Consider the following 12,621-nt stretch of genomic DNA (forward strand, 5'->3'; position numbering starts at 1 on the left):
GATGTGGAAGATTCTCAGTGGACTGATCGGACTGGCTCAGACTCTCGGTCACCACCTCCTCTGTACAGCTTTGCTCGCTGTGTCGCCATCCCGTTAGTGATGCAGATTTGTTGCTTTTCAGGGATCCAAACACCATCTTCCGAGGGAACTCCTTGACCTCCAAGTGCATTGATGAGACGATGAAGCTGGCGGGGCGGCATTACCTGCAGGTCACACTGAAGCCCATCGTCGATGAGGTGAGCAGAGCTCGTCAGGGTGGCTGCTTCAACTTTATCACTTCAAGCAGCACTCACTCACTCACTCATTCACGCACATTCGCGTTCGCTCACGCACAGACACACTTGCTCACGTACACTTGCTCGCTCACGCGCATTCACTCTCATTCATGCTCACTTGTACACACTCGCGCACACACACTCGCACGCATTAGCACTCACTCACGCTCGCGCTCTCACACACGCACTCACTCACACACATTCGCATTCACACACGCGCACTCTCACACACGCGCGCACTCACACGCGCATACTCGCACATGCATGCACTCTCACACATGCGCACTCTCACACACGCGCACTCACACAAACATACATTCTCACATACTCACACTCTTGCACTCGCACACTCTCACACTCTCACACACACCTACAATTTCCTGGACTCACCAGTGTTTATCTGTTGTGGTATATTTTGTCATTTAGACCTCTGGGTTATGTAAATGAAACTGGAAGCAGAACGAGCAGAATCGAGGAATTCCATCCTCAAAACACCAGGCAAAAAACTTGGAAACCCTCGTAATGAAAACGGATTTTGACTTATTCAGTCGCTGCTGGCCAGAGAGGCAGTTGCTAGTTTTGAACTGGAACTGTAAATGCTGGAAGCATAAGAACATAAGAAATAGGAGCAGGAGTAGGCCATACAGCCGGCGCCTCGAGCCTGCTCCACCATTTAATACAATCATGGCTGATCCGATCATGGACTCAGGTCCACTTTCCTGCCCGCTCCCCATAACCCCTTATTTCCTTATCGGTTAAGAAACTGTCTATCTCTGTCTTAAATTTATTCAATGACCCAGCTTCCACAACTCTCTGAGGCAGCAAATTCCACATATTTACAACCCTTTAGAGAAGAAATTCCTCCTCATCTCAATTTTAAATGGGCGGCCCTTTATTCTAAGATTATGCCCTCTAGTTCTAGTCTCCCCCATCAGTGGAAACATCCTCTCTGCATCCACCTTGTCAAGCCCCCTCATAAGTTTCAGTAAGATCACCTCTCAATCATCTGAACTCCAATGAGTAGAGGCCCAACCTTCTCAACCTAACTTCATAAGTCAACCCTCTCATCTCTGAAATCAACCTGGTGAACCTTCTCTGAACTGCCTCCAAAGCAAGTATATCCTTTCCTAAATATGGAAACCAAAACTGTACACAGTATTCAAGATGTGGCCTCACCACCCTGTATAACTGTAGTAAGACTTCCCTGTTTTTATACTCCATCTCCTTTGCAATAAAGGCCAAGGTTCCATTGGCCTTCCTGATCACTTGCTGTACCTGCATACTAATCTTTTGTGTTTCATGCCCCAGGTCCCGCTGTACTGCAACACTTTGTATTTAAATAATAACTCGCTCTTCGATTTTTTTTCTGCCAAAGTGCATAACCTCACACTTTCCAAAATTATATTCCATCTGCCAAATTATTGCCCACTCACTTAGCCTGTCTATGTCCTTTTACAGGTTTTTTTGTGTCATCCTCACACATTGCTTTTCCACCCATCTTTGTATCGTCAGCAAACTTGGCTACGTTACACTTGGTCCCTTCATCCAAGACGTTTATATAGATTGTAAATAGTTGGGGTCCCAGCACTGATCCCTGCGGCACCCCACTAGTTACTGATTGCCAACCCGAGAATGAACCATTTATCCCGACTCTCTGTTTTCTGTTAGTTAGCCAATCCTCTATCCGTGGTAATATATTACCCCCAACCCCGTGAACTTTTATCTTGTGCAGTAACCTTTTATGTGGCATCTTGTGAAATGCCTTTTGGAAGTCCAAATACACCACATCCACTGGTTCCCCTTTATCCACCCTGTTCATTACATCCTTAAAGAATTCCAGCAAATTTGTCAAACATGACTTCCTCTTCATAAAACCATGCTGACTCTGCCTGACTGAATTATGCTTTTCCAAATGTCCTGCTACTGCTTCTTTAATAATGGACTCCAATATTTTTCCAACCACAGATGTTAGGCAAACGAGTCTATAGTTTCCTGCTTTTTGTCTGCCTCCTTTTTTAAATAGGGTCCTCCCCAGAATCCAGAGAATTTTGGTAAATGACAACCAATGCATCCACTATCCCTGCCGTTACTTCTCTTAAGACCCTAGGATGCAAGCCATCGGGTCCAGGGGATTTATCCGCCTTTAGTCCCATTATATTATTGAGTGAGAGTTGGATGCCATGTGTAGCATGCACAGCGGCCATACCCCGGTAAACTGCTTCGTCAGGTAGGCTAAATCAGATGAGGGTAGCCGATGGGTATTATCCCTCGGTGACTTTCAGGACTTGCTCACCCCAGAATGTGAAGTCTGTTGTGGTGGATTGGGCGGAGTAAATCAAGTTTGATCCAATGGCCATGAAGGTGGAACAGCAATGCACTGTGGAGTGTATAGGGCATGGCAGAGCACGAAAGATGTCATGGCCATCCACTGCAGCCAACAAACTCTTCAGTTGTACCAAATCTTGGGCCACTGAAACCCGGCTTCTGCGGAGGAGAGAGTGGGACTGCCCGTGCACCGGCCTTCCCACTTTAAAAGCATAAATGCACAGATTTGTGCTAACCATCATCCAACATACCAAGCCCTGCGGCGATGGGGGAGGGACGAAGCGACAGGTGGAGGTGATCACTGGGAGTCGTAGCCTCAAACCTGCACGTAGGCGGCCTGTGGGCAAGTGGTCGTTTAACTCTGTATCCAGGGCAGCAGAGGAACCCGGCAACACCCCAGGCGACTGAGCAGCCCTCTTTAGGACGGCACTGCTCACCCTTTATAAGAGAGGGGCCTAGAAAAGGTGGCCCAAACATTGCCTGCCCTTCCATTAACTGGCCAGTTTACCGCGGCTGGCAGTTCAACCCAGTCTGTGGTCGAAAATACAGCAACAGTCGAAAACTTCATAACACAAGAAAACTTTTTCTCAGACAATGGAACGTTCACACACTCTTAGACAGAGCTGACACTACAAGACCGGAAAGAAGGACTGCCCTTATTGCAAGAGAGCTGCAGCGTTCTAACATCGATATAGCGGCTCTGAGTGAGACAAGACTTTCAGAGGGGGGCTGCGTGAGTGAACTAGGTAGCGGCTACACCTTCTATTGGAAAGGCAAGGCAGAGAATGAGAATAGGATCCACGGAGTTGGCACAGCAGGAAAGACTTCTCTTATGCAACAGTTTCCGAATCTGCCTGAAGGGATTAACGAAAGACTTATGAAACTGTGTTTCCCCCTGAATGCCAAGCGCCACTTCACCGTTATAAGTGCTTATGCACCCACCCTTCCAAGCCCCGATGAGATGAAAGAGAGGTTCTATGAAGATCTAGCTAGACTGGTCAGGTCCACACCTGCTGGGGACAAGTTGCTCATCCTGGGTGATTTCAACGCACGAGTTGGAAGGGAGTCTTTGGACAGCACGGCACAGGAAAATTAAACAGTAATGGCCTCCTCCTCTTGAGTATGTGTGTGGAGAACGACTTGACTATCACAAATACTCTATTCAGGCAGGCTGACAAATACAAAACAACTTGGATGCACCCCAGGTCTAAGCAATGGCACATGATAGATCATGTCATTGTAAGAAGGCGAGACAGCAAGGATGTAAAAATCACAAGAGCCATGCGAGGAGCAGAATGCTGGACAGATCACCGTCTAGTCAGATCCACTCTCCAGCTGTACATTGCTTCACTTCAGCGCAAGCGTCCAAAACCGAGCAGAAGTGCCTTTAACACAGCTAGGCTGGAACATCAGTGCTCCCGTGAGCAGTACCAGGATCACCTCGATAACAGGCTGATGTCTCACGTACCGCTCACCGGCAACACCACACAGAAGTGGACAAAGCTCAAACAGATGGTGACAGACTCAGCAAAGACAACTCTTGGACTTAAAAAGAAGGTACATCAAGACTGGTTCGATGAAAACAACGTTGAGATCTGCAAGACGCTGGATGAAAAGAAAAAAGCATACCTAGAATGGCAAAATGACCCTTCCTCAATTTCCAAGAGGGACCGCTACAGACACATGCAGAGCAAAGCACAAAGAGACCTTCACCAGATGCAAGATAAATGGTGGCAGACGAAAGCAGAGGAAGTGGAACATTATGCTGAAACTCCCAACACCAAGATGTTCTTCAGCACCATCAAGTCAGTCTATGGACCATCAAAACCCAGCACTACTCCACTCCTTTCAGCAGATGGCAGCACTTTGATCAAAGACAGGACTGGCATAAATGAGAGATGGAGAGAACACTTCAGTAATCTTCTTAATCGACCTTCAACAGTGAACGAAGAAGCACTTGACTCCATACCCCAGCAACCTATCAAAGAAGATCTTGATCTTCCTCCCAGCATGGACGAAGTAAAGAAAGCCATCAACCAGATGAGTACTGGAAAGACTCCAGGAAAGGATGGAATCCCTGCCGAAATCTACAAGGCAGTAGGCCCAGCATCTCTCGAGGCCTTTCATGACATAATAACTGGCATCTGGGAAGATGAAGACATGCCACAGGACTTCCGTGACGCTATGATAGTTTCCCTCTACAAGAACAAGGGCAACAAAGCAGACTATGGCAACTACAGGGGAATATCGCTGGGTAGATCATCGCCCGCATAGTATTGGACCGACTCATAGCTAGTGTCACAGAAGTAAATCTTCCAGAAACACAATGTGGCTTTCGCCCTGGTCGGAGCACAACGGACATGATCTTTGCACTCAGACAAGTGCAGGAGAAGTGCATTGAGCAGAACATGGACCTGTACGCTGTATTTATTGACCTCACCAAGGCCTTTGATACTGTCAACAGAGCAGCGCTGTGGTCAATCTTGACGAAACTTGGGTGCCCAAGGAAGTTTGTCCACATCATCGAGCTGTTTCATGACAACATGGCAGGTGAAGTGCTCTCAGACGGCACAACCACGGCCCCATTTGTCATCTCAAATTGAGTAAAACAAGGTTGTGTACTCGCTCTAGTTCTGTTCAACCTATTCTTTACCTGCGTCTTGAACTATGCCATAAAAGACTTGGAGTTTGGGGTCTACCTGAAATATCGATTAGATGGTTCACTGTTCGACCTCCGCCGCCTTGCTGCAAGGACCAAAGAATGGAAAACACTCATCCTAGAGGCACTCTTTGCTGACGACTGCACCCTTATGGCACATAAGGAGAGTGACCTACAATTCATACTCAGCAAATTTGCTGAGGCAACAGAATTATTTGGCTTAACCATCAGCCTTAGTAAAACCGAGGTCCTCTATCAGCCTGCCCCTGGCATCACAGCACCTGCTCCCACAGTCTTCATCGGCAGTGTACAACTAAAGTCAGTGGACAGCTTCAAGTACCTTGGCCGTACCATATCAAGTGATGGGTCCTTGGACAAGGAGATTGATGCAAGGATCTGTGAAGCCAGCAGGCACTTGGTCGCTTGTGCACTAAGATGTTGAGTCACCACCATATCCGACTGTCAACTAAACTGTTGTTGTATAGAGCAGTCGTTCTCTCATCTCTCCTTTATGGATGTGAGACCTGGACACCCTACAGGCGTCACATCAAAAAGTTGGAAGCTTTCCAAATGCGCAGTCTCAGATCTATACTCCACATACGCTGGCAAGACCGGGTGTCAAACTTTGAGGTTCTGGAGAGAGCACAATCAACTAGCATCGAGGTGATGATCATGTGAGCCCAGTTCTGGTGGGCTGGACATGTCATCCGCATGGATGAGTCAAGGATCCCTCGTCAGCTTCTTCACGGCGAGCTCTGTGAAGGTCGAAGGCACCAGGGGCGCCCCCGCAAGCTACAAAGATTGCATCAAGGCTAACCTCCAGTACTGTGGCATCCGACCAAAGGACCTCGAGAATACAGCAGCTAATAAAATCCAGTGGCGAATCCGCACGGGGATTGCCTGCCAGACCTTCGAAGAAAACCGATGTCAACGCCTGCGGGACATTAGAGATAGACTACATCAGGTGGCAGTACTGTCAGCATCAGGCAGATCGAACTTCCCTTGTCTGACGTGCAAGAGACTATGTGCATCCAGGATTGGTCTATACAGCCACTTGAAGACACATGCCATTGATGATTAGCACATCAACGTCTTTGTTGGATACGACAGACTACCAATAATTACTGAGTACCACTTCTTTAGTGATTATAATTGTGTTAAATTCCTCCCCCCCCCCCCCCCCCCCATAGTCATCCACTGTTGGGATATTTTTAGTGTCCTCTACCGTAAAGACTGATACAAAATATTTGTCAGAGTTATCTCCATGTTCCCCATTACTAAATTCCCTGGTCTCGTCCTCGAAGGGACCAAAATTTACTTTAGCCACTCTTTTCCTTTTTATATACCTGTAGAAACTCTTGCTATCTGTTTTTATATTTCATGCTAGTTTACTTTCGTAGTCTATCTTCCATTTCTTAATCATTTTTTTAGTCATTCTTTTCTGGCTTTTAAAAGCTTCCCAATCTTCTGTCCTCCCACTAGTTTTGGCCACATTGTATGCCCTTGTTTTTAATTGGATACCATCCTTTATTTCTTTAGTTAGCCATGGATGTCTATCTTTTCTTTTACATCTTTTCCTCCTCGCTGGAATATATTTTTCTTGAGAGTAATGACATAGCTTCTTAAATGTGTACCACTGTTCATCAACCATCCTACACTTTAATCTATTTTCCCAGTCCACTTTACCCAACTCTGCCCTCATACCTTTGTAATCTCCTTTATTTAAGCTTAGTACGCTGGTTTGAGATCCAACTTTCTCACCCTCCATCTGAATTTGAAATTCAATCATGCTATAATCACTTATCCTGAGGGGATCCTTTACTAGGAGATTGCTTATTAATCCTGTCTCATTACACAGGACCAGATCTAAGATAGCCTGCCCCCTGGTTTGTTCCATTACATACTGCTCAAGGAACCTGTCCCTTATGCACTCTATGAACTCTTCCTCAAAACTACCCTGACCAATTTGATTTGTCCAATCAATATGGATTATTGCTGTTTCCTTTTTACAATCATACGGCAGGTCAGTCAGTATCGGGGGAGAGAATCAGTGCCTGTAAGGGGTGAACCCTTTTGCATTCTTAATTTATATCTGTGTGTGAATCTGATATAAATGAAGTTTGCAGTGAATCGGATGGGGCTCTAAAGGAGAGCATTCTTTAGGATTTATCGTTGGCAGAATGATTTCCGGTTTTGCTGCAAAAACACACTCTCACACAACCTACATATGCTGAGCCATGTCAGCTGTGGCTCAGTGGGTAGCGCTCTCTCCTCTGGATCAAAAGGTTGTGGGTTCAAGTCCCAATCCAGATACTTGAGTGCAAAAATCTAGGCTGACACTCCAGTGCAATACTGAGGGAGGGCTGCACTTTCGGAGGGGCTGTCTTTCAGATAAGACATTAAATCGAGGTCTGGTCTGCCCTCTCGGGTGGATGTAAATGATCCCATGGCACTATTTCAAACAAGAGTAGGAAAGTTATTCCTGGTGTCCTGACCAATATTTATCCCTCAACCAACATCACTAAAATAAAAAATTGCTGTTTGTGGGAGCTTGCAATTTGTCTGCTGTGTTACCTACATTACAACAGTGACTACACTTCAAACAGTACTTCAGTGGCTGTAAAGTGCTTTGGGACTTCCTGAGGTCGTTGAAGGTGCTATAGAAATGCAAGTTCTTCCTTCCTTTTCACTCTTGGTTTAGTGGAAGCTTATGAATCAATTCTGAGCAATGGGGCGTCCCAAAATTATATGTTGTATAAGGATTGTACAAAACCTGTTTGCATTATTTAAGATGATTGACAAATATTAGGACAGCTGAATCCTTAACCATCCTTTGGCTTTTATTTCACAGATCTGTGAAGTGCACAAACCCTGTGAAATCGACCCTGTTAAATTGAAGGACGGTGAGAACCTGGAGTCTAATATGGTAAGATTCTTTAACATTTTTGATGAAGTAACAGAGAGAGTTGATGACGGCTATGTGGTTGGTGTACATGAACTTCCAAAACATAGAAACGTAGAAAATAGGTGCAGGAGTAGGCCATTCAGCCCTTCAAGCCTGCACCACCATTCAATAAGATCAAGGCTGATCATTCACCTCAGTACCCCTTTCCTGCTTTCTCTCCATATCCCTTGATACCTTTAGCCATAAGGGCTATATGTAACTCCCTCTTCAATATATCCAGCGAACTGGCATCAACAACTCTCTGCAGTAGAGAATTCCACAGGTTAACAACTGTCTGAGTGAATAAGTTTCTCTTCATCTCGGTCCTAAATGGCTTACCTCTGAACCTTAGACTGTGTCCCCTGGTTCTGCACTTCCCCAACATCGGGAACATTCTTCCTGCATCTAACCTGTCGAGTCCTGTCAGAATTTTATATGTTTCTATGAGATCCCCTCTCATCCTTCTAAACTCCAGTGAATACAGGCCCAATCGATCCAGTCTCTCCTCATATGTCAGTCCTGCCATCCCGGGAATCAGTCTGGTGAGCCTTTGCTGCACGCCCTCAATAGCAAGAACGTTCTTCCTCAGATTAGGAGACCAAAATTGAACACAATATTCTAGGTGGTGCCTCACCAAGGCCCTGTACAACTACAGTAAGACCTCCCTGCTCCTATACTCAAATCTCCTAGCTATGAAGGCCAATATACCATTTGCCTTCTTCACCACCTGCTGTACCTGCATGCCAACTTTCAATGACTAATGAACCATGACACCCAGGTCTCGTTGCACCTCCCCTTTTCCTAATCTGCCACCATTCAGATAATATTCTGCCTTCGTGTTTTTGCCACCAAAGTGGATAACCTTACATTTATCCACATTATACTGCGTCTGCCATGTATTTGCCCACTCACCTAACCTGTCCAAGTCACCCTGCAGCCTCTTAGCATCTTCCTCACAGCTCACACCGCCACCCAGCTTATTGTCATTTGCAAACTTGGAGATACACACTCAATTCCTTCATCTAAATCATTGATGTATATTGTAAATAGCTGGGGTCCCAGCACTGAACCCTGTGACACCCCACTAGTCACTGTCTGCCATTCTGAAAAGGATCCGTTTATCCCGACTCTCTGCTTCCTGTCTGCCAACCAGTTCTCTATCCACGTCAATACATTACCCCCAATACCATGTGCTTTAATTTTGCACACCAATCTCTTGTGTGGGACCTTGTCAAAAGCCTTTTGAATGTCCAAATACAGCACATCCACTGGTTCTCCCTTGCCCACTCTACTAATTACATCCTCAAAAAATTCTAGAAGATTTGTCAAGCATGATATCCCTTTCATAAATTCATGCTGACTTGGACCAATCCTGTAACTGCTTTCCAAATGCGCTGCTATTTCATCTTTAATAATTGATTCCAACATTTTCCCCACTACTGATGTCAGGCTAACTGGTCTATAATTCCCGTTTTCTTTCACCCTCCTTTGTTAAAAAGTGGTGTTACATTAGCTACCCTCCAGTCCATAGGAACTGATCCAGAGTCAATAGACTGCTGGAAAATGATCACCAATGCATCCACTATTTCTAGGGCTACTTCCTTAAGTACTCTGGGATGCAGACTATCAGGCCCTGGGGATTTATCGGCCTTCAATCCCATCAATTTCCCTAACACAATTTCCTGACTAATAAGGATTTCCTTTAATTCCTCCTTCTCACTAGACCCTCGGTCCCTTAGTATTTCCGGAAGGTTATTTGTGTCTTCCTTCATGAAGACAGAACCAAAGTATTTGTTCAATTGATCTGCCATTTCTTTGTTCCTCATTATAAATTCACCTGATACTGACTGCAAGGGACCTACGTTTGTCTTCACTAATCGTTTTCTCTTCACATATCTATAGAAGCTTTTGCAGTCAGTTTTTATGTTCCCAGCAAGCTTCTTCTCATACTTTATTTTCTCCCTCCTAATTAAACCCTTTATCCTCCTCTGCTGAATTCTGAATTTCTCCCAGTCCTCAGGTTTGCTGCTTTTTCTGGCCAATTTATCTGCCTCTTCCTTGGATTTAACACTATCCCTAATTTCCCTTGTTAGCCACGGTTGAGCCACTTTCCCCGTGTTATTTTTACTCCAGACCGGGATGTACAATTGTTGAAGTTCATCCATGTGATTTTTAATGTTTGCCATTGCCTATCCACCGTCAACCCTTTAAGTATCATTCACCAGTCTATTCTAGCCAATTCACGTCTCATACCATCAAAGTTACCTTTCTTTAAGTTCAGGACCCTAGTCTCTGAATTAACTGTATCACTCTCCATCTTAATAAAGAATTCTACCATATTATGGTCACTGTTCCCCAAGGGCCCTCGCACAACAAGATTGCTAATTAGTCCTTTCTCATTACACATCACCCAGTATAGGATGACCAGCCCTCTAGTTGGTTCCTCGACATATTGGTCGAGAAAACCATCCCTAATGCACTATAAGAAATCCTCCTCCACCGTATTACTACCAGTTTGGTTAGCCCAATCTATATATAGATTAAAGTCGCCCATGATAATTGCTGTACCTTTATTGCACGCATCCCTAATTTCTTGTTTGATGCTGTCCCCAACCTCACTACTACTGTTTGGTGGTCTGTACACAACTCCCACTAGCGTTTTCTGCCCTTTGGTATTCCGCAGCTCTACCCATACAGATTCCACATCATCCAAGCTAATGTCCTTCCTTACCATTGCGTTAATTTCCTCGTCAACCAGCAACGCTACCCCACCTCCTTTTCCTTTGTCTATCCTTCCTGAATGTTGAATACCCCGGATGTTGAGTTCCCAGCCTTGGTCACCCTGGAGCTATGTCTCCATAATGCCAATTATATCATATTCGTTAATAGCTGCCTGCGCAGTTAATTCGTCCACCTTATTACGAATACTCCTCGCATTGAGGAACAGAGCCTTCAGGCTTGTCTTTTTAACACACTTTGGCCCTTTAGAATTTTGCTGTAATTTGGCCCTTTTTGATTTTTGCCTTGGGTTTCTCTGCCCTCCACTTTTACTTTTCTTCTTTCTATCTTTTGTTTCTGCCCCCATTCTACTTCCCTCTGTCTCTCTGCATAGGTTCCCATCCCCCTGCCATATTAGTTGAACCCCTCCCCAACAGCACTAGCAAACACTCCCCCTCGGACATTGGTTCCGGTCCTGCCCAGGTGCAGACCGTCTGGTTTGTACTGGTCCCACCTCCCCCAGAACCGGTTCCAATGTCCCAGGAATTTGAATCCCTCCTTCCTGCACTACTCTTCAAGCCACGTAGGCATTTGATGAAGTACCACATATTAGGCTTGCCAGCAAAGTTGAAGCCCATGGAATAAAAGGGATAGTGGCAGCATGGATATGAAAAGAGTAGTGGTGAACCGTGGTTTTTCATACTGGAGGAAGGTATACAGTGGTGTTCCCCAGGGGTCGGTACTAGGACCACTGCTTTTCTTGATGTATGTTAAGACTTGGACTTGGGAGTATCGGGCACAATTTCAAAATTTGCAGATGACACAAAACTTGGAAGTATAGTGAACAGTGAGGAGGATGGTGATAGAGTTCAAGAAGACATAGACAGGCAGGTGGAATGGGCAGACACGTGGCAGGTGAAATTTAATGCAGAAAAGTACGAAGTGATATATTTTGGTTAGAAGAACGAGGAGAGGCAATATAAACTAAAGGGTACAATCCTGAAGGGGGTGCAGGAACAGAGCGACCTAGGGCATATGTGCAGAAATCATTGAAGGTGGTAGGGCAGGTTGAGAAAGCGGTTAAATAAGCAAACGAGATACTGGGCTTCATAAATAGAGGCATAGAGTACAAAAGCAAGGAAGTTATAATGAAACTTTATGAAACACTGGTTCGGCGAGAACTGGAATAATATGTCCAATTCTGGGCACCACATTTTAGGAAGGATGTGAAGGCCTTAGAGTGGGTGTAGAGAAGATTTACGAGAATCAATCCTGGGATGAGGGACTTCAGTTATGTGGATAGACTGGATAAACTGAATTTATTCTCCTTAGAGCAGAGATGGTTGAAGTGATTTGATACAGGTGTTCAAAATCATGAGGGATCTAGACATAGATAGAGAGAAACTGCTCCCATTGGCGGAAGGGTTGAGAACCAGAGGACACAGATTTAAGGTGATTGGCAAAAGAACCAAAGGCAACACGAGGAAAAACATTTCTACGCAGCAAGTGGTTAGGATCTGGAATGCATTGCCTGAATGGGTGCTGGAGGCAGATTTGGTCGTGGCTTTCAAAAGGGAATTGGATAACTACCTGAAAGAAAAAAAATTTCAGAGCTACAGCGAAAGGGCGGGGGAGTGGGACTAGCTGAGGTGCTCTTGCAGAGAGTCAGCTCGCGCTTGATGGGCCAAATGGCCTCCTTC

At 45.3% G+C, this 12,621-nt stretch overlaps 1 protein-coding gene across 5 annotated transcripts in view; it reads left to right on the forward strand.

Moving 5' to 3' along the window:
• The window catches only part of rasa3 (RAS p21 protein activator 3), a 264,967-nt gene that overhangs the window by 217,597 nt on the left and 34,749 nt on the right, over positions 1 to 12,621 (forward strand). For all 5 annotated transcript variants that reach the window (XM_070891793.1, XM_070891796.1, XM_070891795.1 and 2 more), the window contains 2 exons: positions 122 to 236; positions 8,111 to 8,185. In XM_070891793.1, coding sequence (XP_070747894.1) covers positions 122 to 236; positions 8,111 to 8,185 — 190 coding nt within the window. The remainder of the gene's footprint in view (positions 1 to 121; positions 237 to 8,110; positions 8,186 to 12,621) is intronic.

This window comes from Pristiophorus japonicus, chromosome 10 (genome assembly GCF_044704955.1).
Source record: "Pristiophorus japonicus isolate sPriJap1 chromosome 10, sPriJap1.hap1, whole genome shotgun sequence".
Lineage (NCBI taxonomy): Eukaryota > Metazoa > Chordata > Chondrichthyes > Pristiophoridae > Pristiophorus > Pristiophorus japonicus.